Source organism: Canis lupus, chromosome 13 (assembly GCF_048164855.1).
Source record: "Canis lupus baileyi chromosome 13, mCanLup2.hap1, whole genome shotgun sequence".
Lineage (NCBI taxonomy): Eukaryota > Metazoa > Chordata > Mammalia > Carnivora > Canidae > Canis > Canis lupus.
The window spans coordinates 63252867-63278764 of record NC_132850.1 but is presented as its reverse complement, the minus strand read 5'-3'; the positions used below and the strand labels follow the sequence as shown (position 1 = coordinate 63278764).

Sequence of the window (25898 nt, the reverse complement as noted above, 5' to 3'; positions counted from 1 at the left end):
AGGGAAATTTTTAAAAACTCAACCTGGTCTCAAAGTTTGATAGAATTGCCTGATTTGTTTTGTTTTCAACTTAAAAAAAGAAAAATAGTTGCGGGCCCTTGTATTACTTTATCCCGCAGCCAGAAGGAGCGGAAGGAGGCGCAGCTCCCGCGTGTCTACGAAGACAGAAGAGCAAGGTCCAGAGGAGGCCGTCCTCTGTCAGCCCCCGCCTGGAACAAGAATCAAGGAGGAAGGAAGGTCATCGAACAAAATGGAAAACGAGATTCCAGGAAGCCTCCATGAATCTGAAAATGACAGTGAGAAGCTATGGTCTGATTTTACTGAGAATGTCTCAAAAGTGGCCCTATTCAAAATAAGTAAATTACATTTCAGGATGACTTAAAGTGTCTCAGAAGTTTGCCTATTTTCCTTCATGCGGCCGTGCACCACCGCGTCCCTATGCATCAGTGATCACACTAATAAATCTGGAATTAAAGGTCCAACCATGAAAAAAGAGAACGAGAGAGAAAAAATTTAGTCCACAGGATAAAAATTTTAAGAACAAAGATTTAAATATTATATGCACAAGATGTGTGATTTTAATACGCCCTGAAATTCCATAAGCAGAAAATAACTGGCAGCCTGAGGGCAATTGCCTACGGTGTCTTTGAGATTCCTGGGGGCGATTCTTCGAAATACGGTCAATATATCAGTTAATATGGTCCCTTTAAGGGTTTTTAACGAAATACATCTCCTGAAAATATTCCTATTCATTTACCAAGTTGGAACAATATAAAACTAGTGTGGCATGTCAGCCGTATTATTCTCTTGAAAATACTTTATAAGCTGCCCGAACATCTTCTACAGAACTCTGGAAAATAAAAGTGAAGCCGAATAAGAAAGGTGACAAGAAGGGACAGGAAGCCTGGGGGTGGCTTTTGTTTTAATTCGGAAAGACATGATTGTTTGTTTCCCCATAAAGTATTAAATTCCCAAAGAGGCCCTGTAATCTGACCTATAAATGCTTTTAGTGGCCATTCTAATTTAATTGAACTAGATCAAAATAATTTCCTTTCTAAGAAGCTTAAGAATGCCTCGTTTGATTTTTTTTTCTTGTTTGATTTTTAAATGTCATCGATGAGTAGTATGACGCCGTGGGCCGCACCAAACAAGTCCCACCAGACAGTATTTCATTTTATTTTTTTTAATGTTTCAAGTTTCTATATAAATTCTAGTTAGTGAACACATAGTGATATTAGTTTCAGGAGCAGAAGTTTAGAGACTCATCACTTACAGTGCTCCCGACCACGAGTGCCCCCCTCTACCCCACCCCCCCTTAGCCCATCCCCTGCCCACCTCCCTCCAGGGACCCTCAGTTTGTTCTCTACACTTAAGAGTCTCTCTTATGGTTGGTCTTCCCTCTTTTTAAATTTTTTTTTGACAGGTCGTGTATTAAAATATTATTTTCTCCTCAAATTTCCCTCTTTTTCTGTATTACAGCCATATCTCTGAGAGAATACACAGGAGATATATATATATGTATATATATTGCTGACAGATGTGTTTCCTGCAATAAGTTGATCTAAGGGTGGTATAACGCTATTTGTTACCTGATTAAATGTATTTGGGCTTAGAATTTGGATATACACCAGCGGAGGGAAAAAAGGACTCTTTCTAATAAAATCCAAATACATAATGCTGTGAAAAAAATAGCCATAAAGCCATAGTAGAGCCGTATTTCTAATCACCTGGTTTCAAAATCCATGGCATTAGAAGCTTTTCTTATGTAAAGAATTCAAATTGTATGCAGAAATATAAATTTACTCAACCAAATTAAAATGGTATTTACTCAACCAAATTAAAATGTGTATTTCAGGCCCATTTCAGGGTCGATAATGGTCACACATATTTCAGAAGGCAGTAAGTAATGAGTAACTAAATATTAAGTAATTTCTGCTACATGTAAAATTCTATACATGTAGCAAAAATTGGCTGATGCAGCACGGGATGTGACCATCTTGTCAATAGGAACTGACTAAAAAAATCAAAAGTACAGAAACTTCTGAAAATCAGAAGTTTAACTTAAAAAAAAAAGTTTAACTTAAGACTGTAAGTTGTCAACAGACAGAAATTTCTTCTGTTTCCTGGTAAATTCCCACAAATGCCTAATTTTCTTTTTTTCCTATGAATTACTAATACCTTCCAGTGTCTCTCCAAAACAGGTACCAAATAAATGCCTGATGAAAGACTATGGACTAAATGAACTTGTTAAAGAGAAAGCTTTGAGATCAATAGTAGTCACTACGTAGAAGGGTTTCCGCATGTATGACTAGCAGGAAGTAACAGTATAGGGATCCCCAGGGGGCTCAGGGGTTGAGCGTCTGCCTTCCTTCGGCTCAGAGTGTGACCCCAGGGTCCTGGGATCAAGTCCCACATCGGGTTCCCTGCATGGAGCCTGCTTCTCCCTCTGCCTGTGTCTCTGCCTCTCTCTCTCTCTGTGTCTCTCATGAATAGATAAATAAAATCTTAAAAAAAAAAAAAAAAAAGTAACAGTATGAAACAAATAGACCCAGAAACAGTAGCTGGGTGAGAGCAAAAATTTATGGGTGAAGAGAAAAAAGCCACAGATAACATCAAAAATTCTGACGACAGCAAATGAGTAGGAATTAAGAAGCCAGGATTCCAATACCAACTATTATTTTGTTGTTGTTGCTCTACTTTGGTTGTCATATAAGTTGCTTCTTTTTTTTTTTTTTGTCATGTAAGTTTTAGTTTGGAATCCTCAAGGGTAATAACAGGGCTGGATTAAACAATACCCAAGGCACATTTTGCCCAACAAAAATGTGATCTGTGGCTCATGTGGGTATTTGAGTGGATGTGAACTGAACAGCCAATAAATGTTACATACTTTGAACAGAGGATTTTTAAAAACTTACATAAGGAAGCATCAATCTATACCTGGTGTTTCAGTAACAGTGACTGGTTTTATATCAATTTGCTTCCTAATCCAAGACTTTTACATAAAGAGAAAATATGCTACAGTGGAAAGTACATGAGCTTTGGAGACAAAATAAGAATAAAATCCAGGCTTTGACATAATTTTTGAAATCTCTGAAAATTAAGTAATCCTCCAGATTTTCCATTTCTTCCTCTGAAAAATGAGGATAGTAATACATCATATAGTCTTTGAGGTCTCAATATACGCAAAATGTATATTAAGTACATGTGCGTGCCTAACATGCCAAAGGCATGCCACATACACCACCGTCAGATCTCGATACGTGATCTCTGTTAGACCTCACCTGGATCCTACCAATGGATTCTTAATGGTAATATAAACAATACAAATAGGATCCAAGAGCAGATGCCATACAAATTAAAGAGGTTTATAGCTATAAGAAACCCTAAACAGTATTTTACAGATGAGGAAACCAAAGTGCAAAGAAATGATCTTCTCCAAAGTTTCCAGCTAGGTGATGCATGAATGGACCAAAAACCCAAAATGTACCACCCAGGATACTGTAACGTAATATAAAACTTAGTCCTCCTACTCACAAAGAGTAAAAAAATCCTATAAAAGTATGTTTTATTAAAGTAATAAAGAGGAATTAATAGGTGGGTAATTTAAAAATAGGTAGTCAGCTATTTCAAGAATTTTGACAGCATGTTTTCAGATTGCATTCTTGGAACTTGTGATTGCCAGAACATTAAAAAATATACACATGTCATAAACTCTATGCTATCAGGAAAGTACTAATGAAATCATGGGATTATAATCACTCCCCCCCTTCAATGCAACAAGTTATCAGGAAAATATTTAAAGAGCCAATGTCAAGTGTATGGAAAAACCTTTTACTAGTATGAAATTTCTGTAGTCCATGAAAGAGTCTTCTCAACTCAAAATATTTATGTTAATCATGAGAAATAATTAAATTGAATGATTAATGAGTCCAACCATTACTAGTAGGAATAAGATAAATTCTGAGAATATTCACTTTCTCACAGATTTCAATATAAATCTAATAATGCTCATAATAAAATATACTAAAGTGGAAAAGAACATTGGACAATGGAATAATTAAAATTCTGATTTCTCAAAAAAAATTAAAAAGAAAATAAAAACAAAAATCAAAACCTATGACAAAAATTACTGCATTAAATTGTTTTAGGGACAAATTCGTACACTACTACACTGTGTGTTACATACATCAAGACAGGAGTTCTTGCCTCAACGCCTCAATGGTTTATTCATCAAGAAGGCCACTAGGTGGTAGTATAAGCTAAAGACTTTAGGAAACTATAATCAATTTTTTTTTTTAAACTGAATGGAAAAGGACATTTCCTAGATATTTAAGTGGACTCCAAATTATAAAAAATGTTATTCTGCATTCTTGCCTAAAATTTTCCATATTTTTTCCTGAATTATGTTTTACTTCTTGAAAACTTCCATTACAAAGTCAAATTAGGGATTAGGATTAGGAAAAAGGTTGTATTGCCCATCAAATAAAAAGAAAAACAAATAAGACTGTAAGGTAGAGAGAGAAATCGCAAACCTGATTTACAAAAATATATTCATGCAAAAACTAGCCAACCAGGTAGGATGGTAAAGAAAACATAATTCTTGAATATTAAAAAGCAGATTTCTAAGTGTTAGAGGATATAAATCAAACTGCTCCAGATAATATGGAATGCATGATACAAATGTTTAGAAATAATTCTACTTGACCATACTGCATTGAACATGAATTTGTTCACACTATTGCATTTCTTTCTAAACGTTCAACAACTACAAAGATGTTTAGTAGGTTGCTGCATAACTCTCACATATTTCACACAGTGTTTTAGTGGGATTTCTTTTGCTGTGCTCAGAGATTCCTTATGTTCCTGTTACAGGATCCACCGCATTCACTGGAAGAGAAACCTAGATCTTAGGAAAGAGACACATGGCCCTAATATGCTGACCTGTAGAATGTGTGGCTTGAAAGCCTTTTCTTTGAACAGATGCATCAGAAATAAACCGAACAAACATTTTATTTCCCGTAGCCAAAAGGGGCTCTGGTATCTTGTTGCCACACAGTCGTCCCAGAATTGGTGATTTTTCTGTTTCTCCATCGAATACTTCCAAGTGATCATACGCACATTCTTGATGCTGCTCGATCTCAAACTCACTAAAGGCCTATTAAAAAAAAAAACAAGGAAAAAAAAACACATATCACTCAAATGAGTTCTTTTCCTTGGAGCAGAAATGCACATCAATAACACATGCTCAGGACACACAAATAAATTAATCGGAGAGATCATTATTGAAAGGAGTGTGAAATCAGTAGAATGTAAAATCTCTAGAAAAACATACTGAGGAGAACAGCACAATAACTCATGCAAAATTCTACTCTTCAACCACTGCAACTAAATCACAATCAAAACTATCACAAAACCATCACAATCAGCTCCAGAATTTAGATAAATTATAATAACCAAGTGATATTTTATTCTCGATATAACTCTGAGTTTATATTGAGTGCATCGGAAAATTTTAAATAATTGCATTTTAAAAATTGATTCCTTCTGGTTTTGATGACCATCACCCTATCTTGGGACACTTAAACTAAGAAAACTTCAAAAAATAATTTTTACAGGGACACCTGGTTGGCTCAGTGGTTGAGCGTCTGCATTCAGCTCGAATTGTGCTCCAGGGCCCTGAGATCAAGTCCCGCATTGGGCTTCCCATGGGGAGCCTGCTTCTTCCTCTGCCTGTGTCTCTGCCTCTCTCATCAATAAATAAATAAAATCTTTATAAAAAATTGTTACATTTTCACAAAAATTAAGCACAGTAAATCTTGATAGAAGAACTAAAACAAAGAGCATTTTCACTATGTTCTTCTTTCTTTAGATCCTACAGCCCATATTATCAGAGAATACTAATGTGATTTTAGGCTAGCTTATTTTTAATTTACTTCTAAGATAAATGGTATTTTAATATTGAGAGTCTTGCAAAGTTTAGTATGCCCTTAAAAATTATTCTATATTTCCTGTGTAATAATTTTTATGTATAGGTCTTAGCAAATTATCTTTCTTTAAAAAATACTTGTAGTAAGAATTACTATCAAACTTCCCTCCTTGGGCCAGAGACCCTTGTGGTGTTAGCAGAAGACGTGCCCCTTGTGTAGCTCATTACCTACACTTATGAGTCCGTTGGCCAGTCAGAGGCCTCAACTCTAAGCTCAAGTGATGTACAGAAGCAAATTCTTAAAATAAAAATTCATTAAGTGTATAACACATTAAACAACACAAAGGAAAGTTTAATTGAGACAGACAAAATAGTAATGTCCTAATTATTAATAATTCCAGGAATCCTAGGTTATTTGCCATTGCTAACTAAGGCTTTTTTCCCTGCCCTAGAAAAACCATGAGACCTTCAAAAACTAAAGTATCATTCCCACTAAAATAAAGCTGAAGGAATAGAATATATACCTAAAAAGTCATTAAGTTTCCTGCAGTCTCTGCAGCATAAAATATTTGCACATAAGCTTTTTACATACATGGTTTTTTAACACAATTTTGCGAGGTGATCACCATTCTAAGTTTAAGGCATGCATTTTGGTAATTCCGAAAGAAAAAAAAAAAAAAAACTAACTACAAATGGTTCTCTGTCAGTGCTGGCCAGTTATCTATTCCTTAACGAACCACGGTCTGCCATCACTGGCTTTGGAGGAGTCAGGCAAGAAAGGAGAAGCAATTTATATTAAATTAGGGAGTAGGAGGAAAGAATGAAAGGTACTTAAAAGAAGAAATAAAAGAAAAGAAAGCGGGCTGATCTCTACCACACCCTACTTAAAAAAGTATACGTTAGAATGTTCTAACCAATAAGCATTAGAGGGTCATTACTTGTCATGACCATTATGGGTGAAGAGGAATGCTCACCTCATTCTACGAAGACCCTGACTGGGTGGTGCCAGAAAGATCAATAACACACAGAGAATCTTACAAACAAACAACTCAGTGCAGGAAAATAGAGTGAACAAGAAGACTTCATTTGCCGTGACGTACGCCCGCCGTTCCAGGCAGGCGACCACCGACACTGGCCACTTATTTACGTCTGCAATCCAGTGGCAGAGAATGGAGTAGAGGGGACACAGCGCCTGGGATAGAGGAGACCCTGCAGGGACAGGTGGCTGGGTGTCCATTCATTTACCTACCTACCTGTTCCACGGATGGAAACTCTGTGAAGGCGCAGGCCAACCATGAAACCAAGCTCCTGAATCATAAGATCAACGTTATTTCAAGAAAAAAAAAAAAAAAATGAAAGCATTGTTTCAGGAAAATAACAACATCTGAAAACCATTGCGTGTCCAACAACTGTCTCTTTTGCATGTGATTTAGAGTCATGCACCTATAAAGAGCGGAGAAGCCTACTGTGCAGGAGAGAAAACTGCAAGAGTGATGGGGGTGATGGCATTTTACAGCACAGCCTCCAAGTAACGGTTAAAATGGGATCGGAATGTACAGACCACACATGTTCAGTCCATTGAAAACCCAGTGAATGAGATAACTAAGTGACTACTTCACTCCCTAATGAGATGCAGGACGTCTGGAGTGAATCATAACATCTGTTTTACAGAACAGAGCAACACCACACAGGGTGGCAGTGAGCTTGTGGGCTGGGGGCATAACGACACCTGGTCTGGAGCCAACTGGCTCCCGCTTTTTATCAAATTACTAATGGAATCAGACTGACTCTGTCCGAGTCGAATTAGGCAAAGGTTTTGCAGCTGACGTACTCTCAAGTGATGCAAACAATTCTCATTCATTAAGGTGTTAGTGAATTTTCCTCTTGGAAATTGGTAGCAGCCCGTTAGGTCATCTGCTAGGATTGGGTGGTCCTTTTCCAGGAGGTGGTCGGACCCAAATGCTCCACCACACAAGCAAAAGTGTGACCGACTCACATGCCGAGATCTCATTAACCTGGCCCTTAATATCAGAGGGACAGCCACATCTAGGGACCTCCCTCTATAGCGATGTTGCCTCAATAAAAAAATATTTCTAGGCCACAGAAAGGTATTACAGGGGCCCACGGGAAACTGGGAAAAATCTTAAAAAATATTTTTGTAGAATTCCCAGAGATACAGTGAGATACACAATTTACTACTTTATTTTATGACACGTGCTGAGCCATGAACGTCTATGTGTCTGTGTCTATGATTTTAAGGTTACTAATCTAGGCTTTAAAAAGAAAAAAAAAAAAAAAAAAAACAGAGAGCAATTAATCGTAAGCTCTAGTCACAAGTAACTAATTCATTTCCCACAAGGCAAACTAAGATTAAGGAGTTCCGTTCAAAAGAAATAAAATTGAATTCTCGTTTGAGGCTGTGGAAAGAATAACTGTGTGTTTCTGGAACACCCAGGCAAGCCTAATCTACCTAGCTGGCCCCCAGCCAGGCCTGCGTACGCAGCCTCAGGTGAACATCTGCTTTTGTTGAAAACGCAGGCACTGGCTAAAGGATGAGGCCATTTGGAGTCGCCACATATATTCACAAAGGACAAGAAAATAGAATGACAGCATTTAACGCAGAAATAAAATTTAGCCAAGGTGACCATTAAAAGTAAGATGCAATTTGAGCAGCCGTGAGATAGGCTCGGAGCCCCCCGGTCCCGGCCATCCGTGGCCTTTCCCTGTCTTCGATAAGAGCTAACATTGGTTTTCCCACAAGATACTGGAAGGATCAGAGGCCCCAGGGGAGCATGGTGGAGTGGAATACCAACCCCGGCCTTCTGATTCAAAAGATCTTTTCTGTCCCATAAGCCCTCTAAAGCTGCAACCAAATACAGTTTTTCTGGATTGATGGTGGAGAATTATGCAACATTTGTAGATGTTTTTGTTTTCTAAATATCCCATATATGAAGCTATAAATTGCAACTATATAATTTAGCAAACCTCCAGGAAATGACAAATCAGATAAACATGACATAATATTAGCCTATTGCTGGATGCCCCTATGCCTGGAACTTTGTTCCTGCTTTGTTTTTCTGTTTTTTTTTTTGTTGTTGTTGTTGTTGTTGTTGTTGTGTTTAATGCTTTAATATATTAAAAAATATTTTAAAAAATACCCAAAATTTAATAGTCTGTTGCGTCACTCAAAACCAAGACAGATGAAGCCAGGAGTAAAATAGATCCTTGTCCTTATTTGTTCAGAACTTTATCTCTTTTCTTTTTTTTTTTTTAATTTTTAAAAGATTTTATTTATTTATTCATGAGACAGAGAGAGAGAGGCAGAGACATAGGCAGACATAAGCAGACCTGACGCGAGACTCAATCCCAGGACCTGGATCACGACCTCCACCACTGAGCCACCCAGGCGCCCCATCTCTTTTCTAATAAGAAGACTTTCACCCTACAAATATCTTTCAACCAAGGTTTCTTTCTACTTTAAAGCTGTCAACACAGAATCTCATAACTCAAGACGCACGAACACAGAGAACCAGAGCAAACGTGTCCTTTCCTATTGCCGCTGGAGCAATGACCGTGGGTTTAGTGGCTTAGATGACGCACATTTACTCTCCTAGAGCTCGGATGGCCGTGAGAAGTCTAAGATGGGTGGGCAGCCCTGGATCTTCCAGAGGAAGGCAGGACCTGTTTCTCTGCATTTCGCCCGTCTTCTAGAGGCCGCCCTCATTCCTTGGCTCTGTCCCTTTGCTCCATCTTCAGAACCAAGAGTATAGCATCTTCTCTCCTGTCTGGTCTCCTGCTTCCTCCCCATAAACACCCCTGTGACCACATCAAGCCCACCCAGATAAGTCAGGAGAATCTCTCCATTTCAGGATCCTTAATTTAACCACAGCTCCTTTTGCCACGTAAGGTAACATGTGCATAGATTCTGGGGACGGGGGCAGGGACATCTTTGGGGGCTGGTGAGGAACATTATTCCGTCTACTACAAAAAGTAAGAGCTAAGTGTTTTCATACTGATTTCAGGGAAAATGATCACCAACACTTAGGACTCCATGATTTCAGACTCTTTTGCCCTGACCCTCTTAACTAACTCAATCCTACAGGCCAAGTCTGGCCCTCAGGCTGTTTTTAATTAAACCTTTACTGGAAAAAAAAATAAAAATAAAAATAAATAAAACCTTTACTGGAACACAACCATACGCACTCATTTGTGCATTGTCTGTGGATGTTCTCACATAGAGCAGCACAATGAAATTGCTGCAACGCAGGTCACATAGTCGACACGGTCTATAATATTTCCTATCTGGCCTTTTAAAAAAAAGTTTCTGACAAGCAATCATTAGCTACATCTTTAGTTGTCAGCATTGAATTTCAAATTCATAAGGCTACACAAAAACTTGATCATGGTTGGATTATCCAATAAAATGGTATATGATTATTATTAATCATTGCCACAATTATACTTACTATTTGGATATCATGTATCGATGTGTATTGGCTTTTAGTAAGACATCATGCCAAACACTTTATCTGCAAGTTCATTTAATGCACACAGAAAAGTCCTAAGTAGGTATTTGCTCCGATTTCCAAATGTAGAAATTGAGACTTAAAAAGATTAGCATCTTTCTCAAGATAACGTGGCTACTTAGGTTTAGACAAAAGTCACTCTGAGTTCCAGATCTATGTTCCTAATCCCTCCATATTTCTCTTTTGGGTATTTATTTTACTTAATCGCTGTATCTTTGTCTTATTAATATTTCCATTTAAATTACTATATATGTGCACATACATAGTAATTATGGATGCAGGATGTTAAAATAAAAAAAAAATAAGTAAAATGTAGAGAGAGAATCTTGGGCTTGAAGATTCTTAGACTCCGACCAGCTTTATAAACTTGCCAACTTACCTGACCTGCCTAGGACAGCTTCCTTATGTTTAAGTGTCAGCTGTGATACTAACTTGAGATAATACACATGATACCACTTGGAGACCATCAGGCACTATAATCACATTAGTTTAGTCCAAGCACAGTCTTGTGAGGTAGAAGATGGGCCCAGTCAAGCTGCACTTTATTATTTGGAGAAGACTCTTAAGAAATGGAAACCTCGAGAACATTTATATTTTTATTTGTGGAACTACATATAAGAGACCTCCTATTTTAGAACAGGCCCTTTTTAAAGGACACACTCCAGGCTCTCTGGATCCCAGCGCTCGAGCTTGCTACATTTATGTGAAGACAGTATTCCAAGGTTTTACAAAGATCAGAGCACGCACCACAATAGTACATGAAAAAATATACAAAAAATCTTCAAGAACTGATATAATCATTTATAAATACATAAATATGTCATTTTTATATTTAGCTTTATGATAGTAAATTCAAGATCTAGGGATAAAGATGTTTATTATGTAACATAGACATAATTTAAGCTACTACGATGTTCAAATTGTTGTTTTCATGTTACAGGACAGTATTGACCATGTCATTTTTTTTTTTTAATCACCTTTTAAGATCTCCTGCTTGTCTATCAGGTAGGCATACTACAACCCAATCGTATTCTGGTTACACGTTCTGGACTTTACCCTGAGCAAATCTGTCAGGAGAGTATAAGCAGTAACTCACTGGTGTTACCTTTACTTTCAGAAAATATGTGCACATTTACACATCTACTGAAATGCATGTGTGGGATTAAAGATGGCTGCATATTCTCTGCTACTGTCCCCATTCAGAGATAAGGCCTAATTCTCTTCCCCTTGAATCCTGGCCAGCCTTGGTAATTTCCTTAACCGACAGGGTGTGAAGAGGTAATGTTCAGGGGCTTCTGTGGCACCTTCCTGGGCCTCTCGAAATGCTCTCATAGGGGACCCAGTACTACCATGGGAAGAGTATGGTTCTGAGGCTACTGTACTGGAATGGTCACATGTAGGTGCTCTGGTTGTCCTGCTGAGACTACCTTCCAGCCCTCTCCACCAAGATGACAGACATACTATTAAAAAGCCACCTTGACCCTCCAAACCAGACCAAACCCAGGTGACTATCACCTAACTGAACTCAATCGATACCACGGGCAACAGAAGAATTGACAGGGGAAGCACTACTTAAATCATGACCTCCCCCCTCTCCCCAAACCATAGGATATAACAAAATGGTGCTTGTTTTAAGTCATGAGGTTTTGGGTTAGTTTATTATGAAGCAATAGATAAGTAAATCAGTGCATAAAAAAAGAATAGTCGCATTATACTGCCAAAAGTCTAAATTTCTGAAAATCTGCAACAAAATGACCACTATTTATAGTTCAAGCTTTATATTATGGCACAATAATATACATAAGATATGGATAGTCGGACTGTGAACCGAATATGCTGATGATAAGTAAATGCTATGCACAAAAATGCTCATATCTCTCAAAGGACACTGAATTTTATTTTAAGTCATTTACCTACATAATTGTAACGTTGTATAAATAACCATGATATTTGTAGTCCTACAAATAAACCAAATTAACTAAAATATGGCTATCCAAGACATAGTGAGAGACTTGTTTAACCCACAAACCACTACTTTCATGTCACCCAACATAATTCTGTATCAAGTTAAAGGAACATTTGTGTAAAAAGAACAGTAAGCTTCTTAAAATTCACAAACAAGGTACTTTTCTTTAAAGCTTATGAAATTGTCTTTAGAAACAATTTCCTTTCCTTTGCTTTAATATGAATAGGTGAAATATTTAGAAATGTTCCCTTATTTTTCCATGCAACCTGTGTAAAGAGGGGTAACAATAAATGAATTGATGGGCAGCCCAGGTGGCTCAGGGGTTTAGTGCCGCCTTCAGCCCAGGGCGTGATCTTGGAGACCCAGGATCGAGTCCCACATCGGGCTCCCTGCATGGAGCTTGCTTCTCCCTCTGCCTGTGTCTCTGCCTCTCTCTCTCTCTCTCTCTCTCTCTCTGTCTCTCATGAAAAAATAAATAAAATCTTTTAAAAAACCAAACAATTAATGAGTTGCAATGAAAGCTCCATGGTGTACAGAGAGAACAAACGTTTTCTTTGCTTTTTCTCTTGGCCCTGGCCCATAGAGACTAGCTTGTAACTAAGTATCTATCAGCAGCTCTTGGCCAGGCCATTAAAAGATTAATAATATCCCAAGTTTCCTTGGAATCCATTTTCCAAATTCAGTTTGGGTTCAAGTGTTTCCATGAAGATTAAGGATCTTAAAGAAACCAGGCAAAATGCATTTATCTTGAACAATGTATCTTTTTGATAAAATTTCCTATATAATAAATGTCTAACTACATAGGAAAGTGACTCAATGGTTTGAATTGGAATTACAAACAGGGTTGGCCAAATGTCCATTGGTGATATCTGCTATAGATATTGATTTCAATTTTAAAGTAGATAAGATTAGTCAACAGTTATATAACAAGCAGGGAGACAATAATAATAGATCCAAATAACAACATTGAAATGGAAAGAATTTTAAAAATATAGAACTCAAATATCACTTGAAGCTGGTAGCTAATGTTATGACACACTTTCTAGTGGTCCTAACTCTTAGAGTGTATTGTGAGTCAGCTTTTATATGAATGTGATTAATGGGATAAGAGAGTGGGGATCAGTATTATGTTTCAATATGGAAACTTTGGGGTGCACTAATGTGTGTTTTAATAAGCCTTCCAGATAATTCTGATGGATGCTAACATTTGAAAAAGCTGAGGGCTTAGACTGTAAGTACTTCCACAAGGATCACAAAGTCAAACAAGTAAAGATCAATATTTGCCTAATGTGTTTGTTTTCTTTCTGAGAATTTCCTTCTTAGGATTCTAACAAGCATGACCACTGTTGATAGACATGCTTTATGTCCTGACCTTCAAGTGGAATATTTGCATGAAAATTAAAGCTTGCAACTTGTGAAGCACCCACTTGCAATCTCTCCTCTATGGACCCCAATCTCCTGCTCATAAGAAAAATTGTGATCAGAGCAGGAGAAGGCCAAGGAAGTGCCCTCCTCAGTGTTGCAGACTTGTGGAGGAATCAAGTGGTCACTGCTATGAGAAAAATATGAAGCCCTGATCCAACGTTTCTCTGGAAAAAAAACCATAAGCCTCTGGGAGAGAGAAAGAAAATCCTGTCACCACTAGGACAAGGACACAGACCCGCCGTGAAAGGCAAACAGCAACAACAAAACCCCACATCAAACCACTGTTCCCTTCGGGGAAGTACTGGTCTCAAGTTCCTACAGCAATAACAGTAGAGGCCAGCTACTACCATGGAAGGGACAAGAAACTCTCATAGAAGACCAACTGGAGATATAAGATGGAGTTTCTTGTCACAGGAGGGATACACAGGACACTGAGAAAGGTCACCTCTAAAATCCAAACAATCAGGGCCTGTCTAAGGTGGAAGCTGTACTAAAACAGTAGTGAACCCATCCTCGCAAACAAAGCAGCAAGCACCAAGCAACAAGAATTGCAGTGTGAAGAGGGAAATAACTCATGGCAGAGAACAGGGAAGCTAAAGTAGAAACATTGTGAAGTGAATCTGAAATCCCAGCCTCCAATTTAAGAAAAAGGAATTCAAGGCCAATGGTCCACTGACGGTCATCAGAAGAACAAGAAAACCCAAACCCTTATTTATTAACTAGATATTTCTTCAACAACATCCATTCCCATATACACACACATGTGCTGATAGTCTCAGAAGAGATGTGTCCACTTCCAGACATAAAATCTCTACTATTATTCACATAATGTTTGGTATTTAGTAAGAAATTACATGATACTCGAAAAGGTAAGAAAAACAAAAACAAAAACAAAACATTCTACTAAGACAGAAAATAAGCAACAGAACAGACTCAGACATGACCGGTATGTTTAAATTATGAGATGGAACTTAAAGTAATTATGATTTGAGTGCCTGGGTGACTCAGTCGATAAAGCATCTGATGTTTGATTCAGCTCAGGTCATGATCTCAGGGTCCTGAGATCAAGCCCCACGTTGAGCTCCCCGCTGTGCATGGAATCTGCTTAAGATTCTCTCTCTCCCTCTGTCTCCACCACTCCCCCCTGCTCACACACTCTTTTTTAAAAAATAAAGTAACTATAATTAATATGCTAAAGATGCTAGTAAAGGACCGCTTTCCTATACCATAAACAAAAATAAATCCAAAATGTATAAAGACCTAAATATGAGACAGGAATCTATCGAAATCCTGGAGGAGAACATAGGCAGCAAACTTTTTGACCTCTGCCACAGCAACTTCTTGCTAGACACATCTCCAGAGACAAGAAAACAAAAGCAAAAATGAACTACTGGGACTTCATCAGGATGAAAAGCTTTTGTACAGCAAAGGAAAAAATCAACACAACTAAAAGGTAACCTACAGAATGGAAGAAGATATTTGCAAATGACATAATAGATAAAGGGCTAGTATCTACAATCTATAAAGAACTTACCAAATTAACACCAAAAAAAATAAATAAATAAAAAACAATGCAATTAAGAAATGGACAGAAGACATGAATGGGCATTTATCCAAAGAAGACATACAAATGGGCAGCAAACACATGAAAATATGCTCAGCATCACTCGGCATCAGGGAAATACAAATCAAAACTGCAGTGAGATTCCACCTCACACCAGTGAGAATGGCTAAAATTAACAACAGATGCTGGAAAGGATGGAGAGAAAGGGGACCCTCTTACACTGTTGGTGGGAATGCAAACTGGTGCCGCCACTCTGGAAAACAGTATGAAGGTTCATCAAAAAGTTAAAAATAGAGATACTCTATGACTCAGCAATTGCACTACTAGGTATTTATCCAAATGATATAAACACAGTGATCTGAAAGGGCAACTACATCCCAATGTTTACAGCAGTAATGTCCACAATAGCCAAACTGTGGGAAGAGGTCAGATATCAATCAATGGATGAGTGGATGAGAAGATGTGGCATATATATAATGGAATATAACTCAGCCATTAAAAAGAATGAAATCTTGCCATTTGCAATGACATGGATGGAACTAGAGGGTATTATGCCAAGCGAAATAAATCAGTCAGAGATAGATAAATACCATATGATTTCACTCATATGTGAAATTTAAGAAACAAAACTGGTGGAGATAGTGGAAGGGAAAGAAAAATAAAATAAGATAAAAACAGAAAGAGAGAGACAAACCATAAGAGACTCAACTATAGGGAACAAGCTGAGGGTTGCTGGAGAGACAGTGGTAGGGGGATGGTGTAACTGGATGATGGGCATTAAGGAGGGCACTTGATCTAATGAGCACTGAGTGTTTTTATGCAATTGACAGGTCATTAAATTGTACCCCTGAAACTAATAATACACTATATGTTAACTAAATTGAATTTAAAAAAAATAAACTCCAGTAAAAATATAGACAATATGCAATCATGTATGAAATTTTAGCAAAGAGATGATGTTGTGGATTGAATTGTATTCCCCAAAATTCAGACATTGAATCTCTAACCCACAGTCTGAATGTATGTGGGGCTAGGGTTTTAAGGGAGGTAATTAAAATTAAATGAGGTCATATAGGTGACTAGTCCCATAGGGCTAGTGTCCTTATAAGAAGATGAGGAGACACTAGAAGAAAAGTGCACACACAGAAGAAAAGCCATGCGAGGATACAGCAACCAAGTGGCCATCCACAAGCCAGGAGGTGAGGTGTTACCATACACCAACCCTGACAGCACCTTGATCTTGAACTTCTAGTCTCCAAAACTGTAAGAAAATAATTTTTTTGTTGTCTAAGCCACTCAGTCTATGGTATTTTGTTATGGCAACCCAGGTAAACTAATAAACATGGAAGCTATAATAATGAGTCAAATAAAAATGCTAGAAATAAAAAAGCATGGTAAAAAAAATAAAAAAATAAAATAAAATAAAAAAGCATGGTAAGGGGGATGAAGAATGTATTAACAAGCTCATCAGGAGACTCAAGACAGCCAGAGAAACAATCACTGAAATTGAAGATAGGTCCATAGAAATTATTCAACTCACACTCAAAAAGAGTGACAAAAAATTAATAGAGCAACAAGAATTATGGTATAATATAAAACAATCTAGCATACGTATGATCCCAGAAGGAAAGGATTGACAATAGTAAAAAAGAACTTTGCGAAGAAATAATGGTAGAGAATTTTCAGAAGTTCCTAATAATATCACAATACCACAATACAGATGGAGGAAATTCAGAGAATTTTGAGAAGAATAAATCCCATAAAATTTCTAAATACACATGCACACACACACACACACACACACACCCCTAGATACATTATATTCAAACTGCTGATAAAAAAATGTTGAAGATACCAATAAGAAAAAAAGGAATAAATACAAGAGTTTTAAGGCTTATGAGAAACCAATAAAGCCAGAAAATAATGAAGTCAGTTTAAAATATAGACAAGAAAATAAAATTGTCATCCTAGAATTCTATACCCAATGAAAATATCTTTAAAAAGTGATACTGCACCGACATAAGCTACACAAAATATAAGAGGAATCTGTCTTTAGACACAAGGAATGTAATAGCAGACAAAATGTGGATCTACAAAAAACAATGTCTTCAGAAAATCTATTTTCCCAAGTCCTTCATTAGCTAACTGCACTGCTGAAAAGCCATGAGCTTCAGGATGGTCCTCTCAATCAGGACCTTGGACAGGACTGGCAACTAATCATGTTCCCACAATGCCGTCATCTAATTATTGAGCATCTTTCCAAAGAATGGCTTCAATAAATTGATGTCTCTATTTGGAAAGTCATTTACTGATATTTTACAAATACAGTGACTGCATGAAACTCCATACGATGGCTATGAATGTCTTGGTGACTTCCTCTAATGTCATTGTTATAATGCCATGTATACGTAATGCTTCTCCCCCCTTCCCCTACTAAGTTCCCTGAAAAGAAAGGTTAAAAACAAAGTTTTAAAATTAACCTTATGGCTGGGCTGGTCCAGTAAGCTACTACACATTGACTGGTAATCTCATTCTCAGGACAACGTTTTGTCCTTTATTATGGTGCCACCAGACTGTTCTGAGCATTGCTGGCTGGCATTCTCTCCTGCTTCTAACAATAACATGCTATGGGAAATTGCCAAAATTTCTATATTCTTATGATGATTTCTGTATATTACATGCTGCAAGTACTCTGAAGCCTGAAATGAAACTTAATATATATTATCAGATGATCAGAACAGAATGCATTACAAAGAATACAGGAGGAAGGACAAACATTACATTCATATTGGAATTTGGAGGAAATCTGAGGATATCAGGATCCATCTAAAAGAGGCAACTATGTTATGCAAAAATGACTTGTGGTTATAAGACAAAATTAGTTTTCTAAAAAACGTATATGCTTTGTACATGAGGTATATAGAATTGACACAACCAGTACTATGCTATGTAAATAGTCATTTTAATTCTTTCTTGCCGAATTTCTGATGATTTTTTGTCCCTTCCTTTATTTTTCCCATTTGGAAACATGATGAACAATAACATGTTAGGAAGTAGAGCCTCCTGTTTTGCAGTAGCTTTGATAGTGCCTTTGAAAGCACCCAGGATACGAACACCCTATGAGAACTACATGGCTGCCGTTACCGTCATCTCGATCTAGGAAGTCAGGGATTTGTTCAGTGTAAGTAGGAAAGCATAAGAAAGGAAATCTTTTCCAGCTGCCCACTAATTCAATTCAATTAAATAAACATTCATTTTTTTCTACGTGCTGGCTGAGAAAAGACATGGGCAGTCAGTTTAATAGAAGAAGGACGAGCTCACTTACTAATTTGATTCGATGGCCAGGAGTGGCACTGATTTCCCATGTGCATTCCTTCCTGCTCGGGTACTTGTCTGGCCAGTTGGGACTGGTGATAAAGCCACTTGGACTGTGGATCTTCTGTTCACACTCAGCTGTGCCAATGACAATAATATCAATCAGTGTGCAAATCTAGCCCAAGACTGATTTAGCAAAAAAAAAAAAAAAAAAAAAAAAAAAAAGGAAAGTAGCCTATTTACCCCCTACACTGCTGAAAGATTTCCCTGAATACTAACTAATCACCACCCTAGTCTGTTATCAGAGTCATCTGCTTTGGCAAACATGTTGCTGATCATAATCAGGCAATGTTTGTTTTCTTGGTTACATGAAATTAAGTGTTTACAATGAGTTAGATAAATGCCTAAAAGAAAATGAACTATTTTAAGTCGCTGGATCTGAAAGCTCAGATTTTAACAGAGCAACATGTATTGACAATGAAGGATATCAACACTTGGCACCTGAAAAATATTTAATGCAATGCCACAAATTAAAATCAATGGATTATGCCTTTTTCAATTCCTATTTTTTCATTAGCAGAAACATCATTTACAGCTAATTAACACCATTCAGCCACTTTATGGATCATGTATTTACATTTTCTCTCACCCTTAGTAAAAGTAAACACTTGAATACCTACACTATAATTTTAGCTGCTGAAGTAAATTAATCCTAATTTTATCAAAGTGAAGTGCAGCACTAAAGAGAAAAATAAGTGAATAGCTACTAGCCATGGAAATAGCTTCTGAACTAATTTCAAAAATTATTTTACTCAAAAATTATTTTATTTTAATTATTTTACTTTCCTAAATAGGAAATTTAGGTTTTTTCACAATTAAAATGGCCTTACCTTAAAGGAAACTACTCCACATTGTTAACATAAAACTTCAAAAATGTTTAATATCAAAAAAATATTTAATATCCTCAGGTTCTGTCCATTCTCTGTAACTCATGAAGCATCACCCTACACATACTAATGTAGACTGGGAATTATTTGTTGTGTATGAGATATCCCTCCTAAAACACAATTAATTCTTTGAAATCTTCCAAGAAATCTCTTTGGAGCAATTCTTTCCTATGCAGACAAAACACCTGTTTGGCTGCACGGCTATGTGATAAGAGTACAACGCCCAACATAAATATGCTGTTGTTGCATTCCTTACTACTAGATCTTTCTCTTAATCATGATAGGTTTCCATAGGGAGATTTGGACTCTTAACATAGGAATACAAAAAAAGAGAAGAAATTCAGTTCCTTTCAAATAACATAGGATCATGTAGCAAGTCTTAGATTCTAGATCCTAGGGGTCTTCTAAGTTCCATTATCCCTGTCCTTGCTTTGCAATATGAAATATGGAGCCTCCAGGATCCGGAAATAACCTATAAGATAAAGCCAAGAGGCTCACTGCTAAATTGTAGGAGGTGTCCATTCCATAACAGAGTTAAAAGAAAATCCAAACCCTTTACTGGCAATAAAAATGAGCTTTATTAGGGACACCTAAATATTGTTCTACCTAAAAGCAAGTTTCCTGTGAAATCCTTTCTTGAAAATGTTTACTGTAATAAACAGAGAATTGAGGTATCTATCTATTTGTCACTTGTGAGCCACAGGATACATGCATACTTTGCAAAAACTGTCTCTTTTTTTCTCTGAATTATCTTCCATAACTGTAAAATAACCAGACTATTCCCCAGCCTGTTAATTTAATAGAATACTAAGTTACAAGTATCAGAGTCCTCACAGGTTTATCCTCATATAAGAAAGTAAAAAGGTGGGGGTGGGGGGATCCTCTTTGCATATGATTCTGGGCAATACCACTGGCTCAATGAAAAAATAGGAAAAAAAAAAACCCTGACATGTGACAATATTTGAAAGGAACTGAATGGAACAAGGGTCAGCTCAGGATATCCTGTACTATTCCAATGTTCATACAAAGAGCTTCTATCTAACTATGATTCTAGCCAGGGACCTACCAATATACATGTGCTAATAACTAAAGTTATAAAATCTGCCATAATAATTCTTTCAAAATGGGCATAAATCCAATTTAAGTAGAGAATTCAGGAGCAAAACCCTCAAAGGATGAAATAAAAATTGAGTCACTATTTCTTGCTCCCATCTAGCTCATACTGGCTAAGAAGATAAAGATAACTGTTTTTATAAAATCAGAATATTGTAAGGCCTTTGGGCCCCAAAGCTGATAACTATCATTGTGCTATTAAAATGATTTTTTTTCTTTTTTTTTTTTTTGGCCAAACCCATGACTTAAAACTTTAAATGGCACAGTATCTACCATTTTCAAATGTCTTTCCTCTGGTAGGCATTTGAGTTTGATACTCTTGGTATTTAAAGTGCCATTCCTCATATAGCACATACACGAGATATTCTGCGGAGGGAAATTAAACCAAATGCAAAACATTTAGCAGAAGTCAAGTTTAAATATGGAGAATGTTATAAGGTCTGTTCTACAAGGACCTGGGTGCTTTTCTAGCTGCCAGATGGCCTTATAGCCGCTTCGATGTCTGTTACACAAAGTTATTCTAATGCCACCCATGTGTGAAGTGCCAAACCTTTAGGTATTAGGAGGCTTCCAATGGTATGCCTTGGATCTCTGAACACTGCACATATTTTACTTTTTGACATTTGAATAGTCAGCAATGATATCACTCATTGATATGATTAACCCTACTTGGAAGCAGAGCTTTACCCAAACTCCATGCAATTCTAGATGTTGTCAAGAAAAGAACATTCCTTTCATACCTTCCTTGCAGTCATGTTTATTTTCATGCAGCACAAATCCGTTACGGCACTGACACATGTAGCTTCCCATTGTGTTGACACACTCATGTTGACACCCGCCATTATCCTTAGAGCATTCATCTTTGTCTAGCAAAAAGATAACCCCACAGTTTAGTAAGTAGCTTTAAACACAAAGGGCATCAAAGGAGGAGTCTTTTAGGTGTGGTTAACACTGACCAAGGGTAAACTAAGTCACAGCTTTCTTTGTTCCCAACAAAACCCCCAAAATTTATAGTGTCTTAGTTTTACCCACTCCTTGTTTAGCTTGGAGCCTTGTACCATGAGTTTCTAAGATGATCGGCTCTAGGATGACAACTTCTGACCTCCTTCACTCCTATGCTGGAGTGGGAGTTTTAGTAGGAGCCAGGAAATGAATGAATCTTTTTCCAACTAATCCTAAACATTTATTGCCAATTTTAAAAAAATAAATTTAAAATTGTGAGTATTTTGAATAAATGAGGGAACTAGCATTTAAGAAGAGGGCAATCCTTCAATACATTAGCCATGGTGTATAGACGGAGGCTAAACAAGGTTCCAAAATTTGTATATAATCACTTAAAAAAAAAATCACTCAGTATAACTACTTCTGTTGATTTTTTTGTTGTTGTTGTTGCTTTTGTTGTTAACTTTGCTGTTATGGTCAGCGTTGATGAATCTGGGCCCTTCATAACAGCCCAAGACAGAAAAAGGCATCATTAGATTATCCTAAAGAAGCAAGTTAATTTATATATTTGAAACAAATCTACTCCTGCAGACTAGTTTATTAATAAGTAATTCCCTGAAAAGGCTTTTAGTGTGCTAGAAATAAGAGTTAGAATAGGAAATATGAGCTCTAAGAAATAGCCAACAAATTCACTACAGGGAAAAAAGCCAAACTAGATTAGCAGGCAGTCAATCAGTGAGAAGCATCAGCCACCGAACTATGTCACTCAGCTGTCATTCCATGGCTGGCTTGTCCATTAAAGTCAAAACTGGCAGATTGCTCCTGACACACATAGATGATGACACATCACTCAGACTTTCATCACTCCCACAGCATAGAGAGCAAAAAGGACACATGACAGTCATATCAGAGGTTGCCTGAATTCAAAATTTATACTGTCAACTAATTTTTCTAGTGACAATTTGTGAGCTCATGGTGGCACACTGATAGCTAAAGCTATTTTTGCTTTTTTATATCAAATCAATATTCACTCTATGGAAATGGGCTTAGAAAAAAACATTTTTATAAAAGAATCTGATAATAATTTTTTAAGGATGCATCTATTTTTCCACGTTTGGAGACTGATTACATGACATTGAGCACAGTGCTTCTGGGAAATATTCATGAATCGGCAATAACAGAATGCTCCAAATGCATACGGACAGTCCCAAAGTTCTAAAGAATATATCAGAATCAATACATCTGTGATTCATGGGTTCTCTATCTATCTTTAACACCTCGACTACACTTTTATTATTAGTTATCAGGTAGCCTAAGCAAAATAAAAGTGGAAAAAAGAAAAGGATTCTTTAAAAGAGCATCAACATGCAGGAGAAATCATAAGTTAATACGGGGTTAGCCCTGTAATTAATTTTAGAAAAATTTATAATCATTTCAAAGTCCCTTTCCCTTAATTGTGTCAATAGTGAAAATTATAGTTTGTGAGTTATGAATGACTTCTGCAAAACGGGTGCATGGCAAGCCATACTTCTTTCCTTGCAGGTGTCAGCCACTTGTATTTTCCAATTCAGACAGTCAGGCAGTACATGATTTAAACTCATTATTTTAATGTGACTTTCCAGAGACTCTTTATTTAAGATGCTTCCGAAAAAAATAGAACCTCATGAGTGGATGTAGAAATACACTTTCTTTGTTAAATGGAAATAACCAATTTAAAATTTCTGGTGCCAGAATTACTCACACTGAAATAGTTACATATTTTCTATGAAAATGTTTATATGATGAGTGTCTGATGTTCTTAAAATAACACCTGCTAGGCTGAACCTTAGTTGTACTATATAGGTCAATCAGACTTTTGAGAGTTCACTGGAAATCTAACAACTGTAAGCAAATTAAGAGAAAATGACTGGTAAACAGATTAAGTGTTCAGAGAACCAATGGTGGGCAGGGACTGCTGGAATCCTCTTTTTATCTGGACCTGTTTGGCTTGCTATTCATGAGCAAAATAAAAGTGTTAAAATGCAAACATAAACACAAGCTATTATTCATGCATTTTTAAGTCCACAGTTATTTTATAATAAAAACAACTCCAATACCTGAGATATTTCGGACACTTAAAACTTTAGTAGAAATCTCAAGTCACTAGGTTATGTTTCTAGGAAGAATTACTTGCTTTAGATTTGATAGAATATAAGATGATAGAATGATACTAGAACATAATATTACCACAAGAACTGTGGTAATGGTGACTAAAGGGAAATAAAGTTGAAAGTGAAATAGATCACGTTGCATGGTAGTTATTTGTAGCCAATTATTCATCTTTATGTTGTTTGGGGGAAAATAATTAATAATTGAAAAATAATCTTTAGAGGAAAAACAAGAGGAAGAAGATTTTATATGGTCATTACTAAGTATCCATAATACTGTTTTCCCCATTGATTGGTGTTTCCTGCCCTCACCCCCACATCTGCTAGTGCCTAATATAATCAATGTCATGTAAACATCAAAAGTAAGCATAAGACACTACTAGAATATGTATATTCTCTGCATATATTAACCTAAAGTTTAGCTAAAAATCAAAACTAGGCTAATCAAAACAGCAACTAAAAGCAGAGGAAAAATAAATAAATAAATAAAAGAAGCAGAGGAAAGTTATCATGCCCAGCAAAGTAGCATATAAAAACGTGTCTCCACGTGTCAAATAATTATATGAAAAGAGAAAAATTTCAGTAAACATTGGAATACTTATGCACACAATTTACATCATGCAGACAAAGAAAGCTTTTTATTTAAATTAATATTTTAAGTCATCTAGGGAGTAATGAATACAGTGCAGTTATTTTTTAAGTGCTTGTTCTATTTTAGGTACTGTTTTAATAGTAGTAAATAAACTACTCTAACTAAGTCAATGCAATTTCTGATTAGCTGCTGATGAGAAATAGCAACATCCCAAAAGATGAAGTCCACAAATATATTCCGGACTTCTTATGAATGAAAGTCATCAAACTAGAGGAAAAAAGCTAGTAGCAGACATGCTTATGTTTTCACTTTCTTTCCCATTCTCCTCTTAGGACATACAGACTGCACATATTCTGAACAATGAAAATCCAAAGGAGAGAAGGGAAAAGGATGCAGCTGTAAATATTTCTTGGAATGTCCGCATAATAAATTTAATAATCGAGAATTCTACCAATAACTCATTTGAAATTTTCCAGTGTTTTCCTACTGGAGGCACAAAAATTTTAAAGTAGTTTTTATGAGTGAGAGAAACAAATGTTTTGCTGAGTAGAAATAAAACCTTTCTTCTCTGCAGATGGAAATTTGCCTCCTTCTTTAGAATGGACACATCTGCTTTCCATTCCTTCATGTGAGATAAAGGAAAGGTCCATTATTAGGAAAAAAGGAGGTGGCGTTTTCCCATCAGAGGCCTGCGGAGCACGTCTGAGACTATCAGCAGCCATCAGGCTATGAATAATACATACTGGATGGAACCGAAGTGGCAACCTGTATCAAATTCTTGCAAGACTCAAAAATAAAAATTTTCTCTTTGCAGAAAGCTTCCTTGTCTGTGGGAAACAAAAAGGTAAAGGGTCCAAGCCCCAGACCAGAAACATATATGAGCAGATATACGCACAAGAAAGGACGAAAGATAAAATAAGCAGACTTACTCACTCCCCCGCAAGCACACGAGCACACAAACACTCCCATGCGTGTGCACGCGTATACATGGCACATGCGAGTTTCAACACAGAACTGACAATAGTCCTCTTCCAAACAGCACAAATACACTAATATCATCCTGTATGCTAAGAATTAGTTAGAATTCTTACTAATTCTAATTCTTACTGATTTTAGAATTTCAATAAAAGTTTGAGAAAACCAATAGCGCTCATGAACTCTACTGAGAGCTAGGCAAAGACAACTTGCTCTTTCCAAGACATGGAAATATTGAAAACTTGTTAAAATCGCAGGAAAGTTTTGTTTAATTATTTGAAGTCGATCACATTAACACTTACAGTTTTCTTAGAATAATATGGGGCTGAATTTCTTCTAATGGTATCTGCGAGCATTACATTAGAGAGAGGGTGTACAGGAGAAGGAGGTAACGGGGTGACCGCACACAATCAAAGGCGGGTAAAATGAGGAGCAGGTCTGCTGAAATCACTTGAATTTG

At 36.8% G+C, this 25898-nt stretch overlaps 1 protein-coding gene and 1 non-coding gene across 2 annotated transcripts in view; both read right to left on the bottom strand.

Annotated features, from left to right (window-relative positions):
- The window catches only part of TLL1 (tolloid like 1), a 192425-nt gene that overhangs the window by 6847 nt on the left and 159680 nt on the right, over positions 1-25898 (bottom strand). The window contains exons 17-19 of the mRNA XM_072773841.1: positions 21523-21648; positions 18733-18860; positions 4942-5155 (exon numbers count right to left, since the gene is read on the bottom strand). Coding sequence (XP_072629942.1) covers positions 4942-5155; positions 18733-18860; positions 21523-21648 — 468 coding nt within the window. The remainder of the gene's footprint in view (positions 1-4941; positions 5156-18732; positions 18861-21522; positions 21649-25898) is intronic.
- Positions 6063-6216, bottom strand: LOC140603255 (small nucleolar RNA SNORA62/SNORA6 family). Its single transcript, XR_012006270.1, has one exon. It is a non-coding gene; the product is annotated as a small nucleolar RNA SNORA62/SNORA6 family (small nucleolar RNA).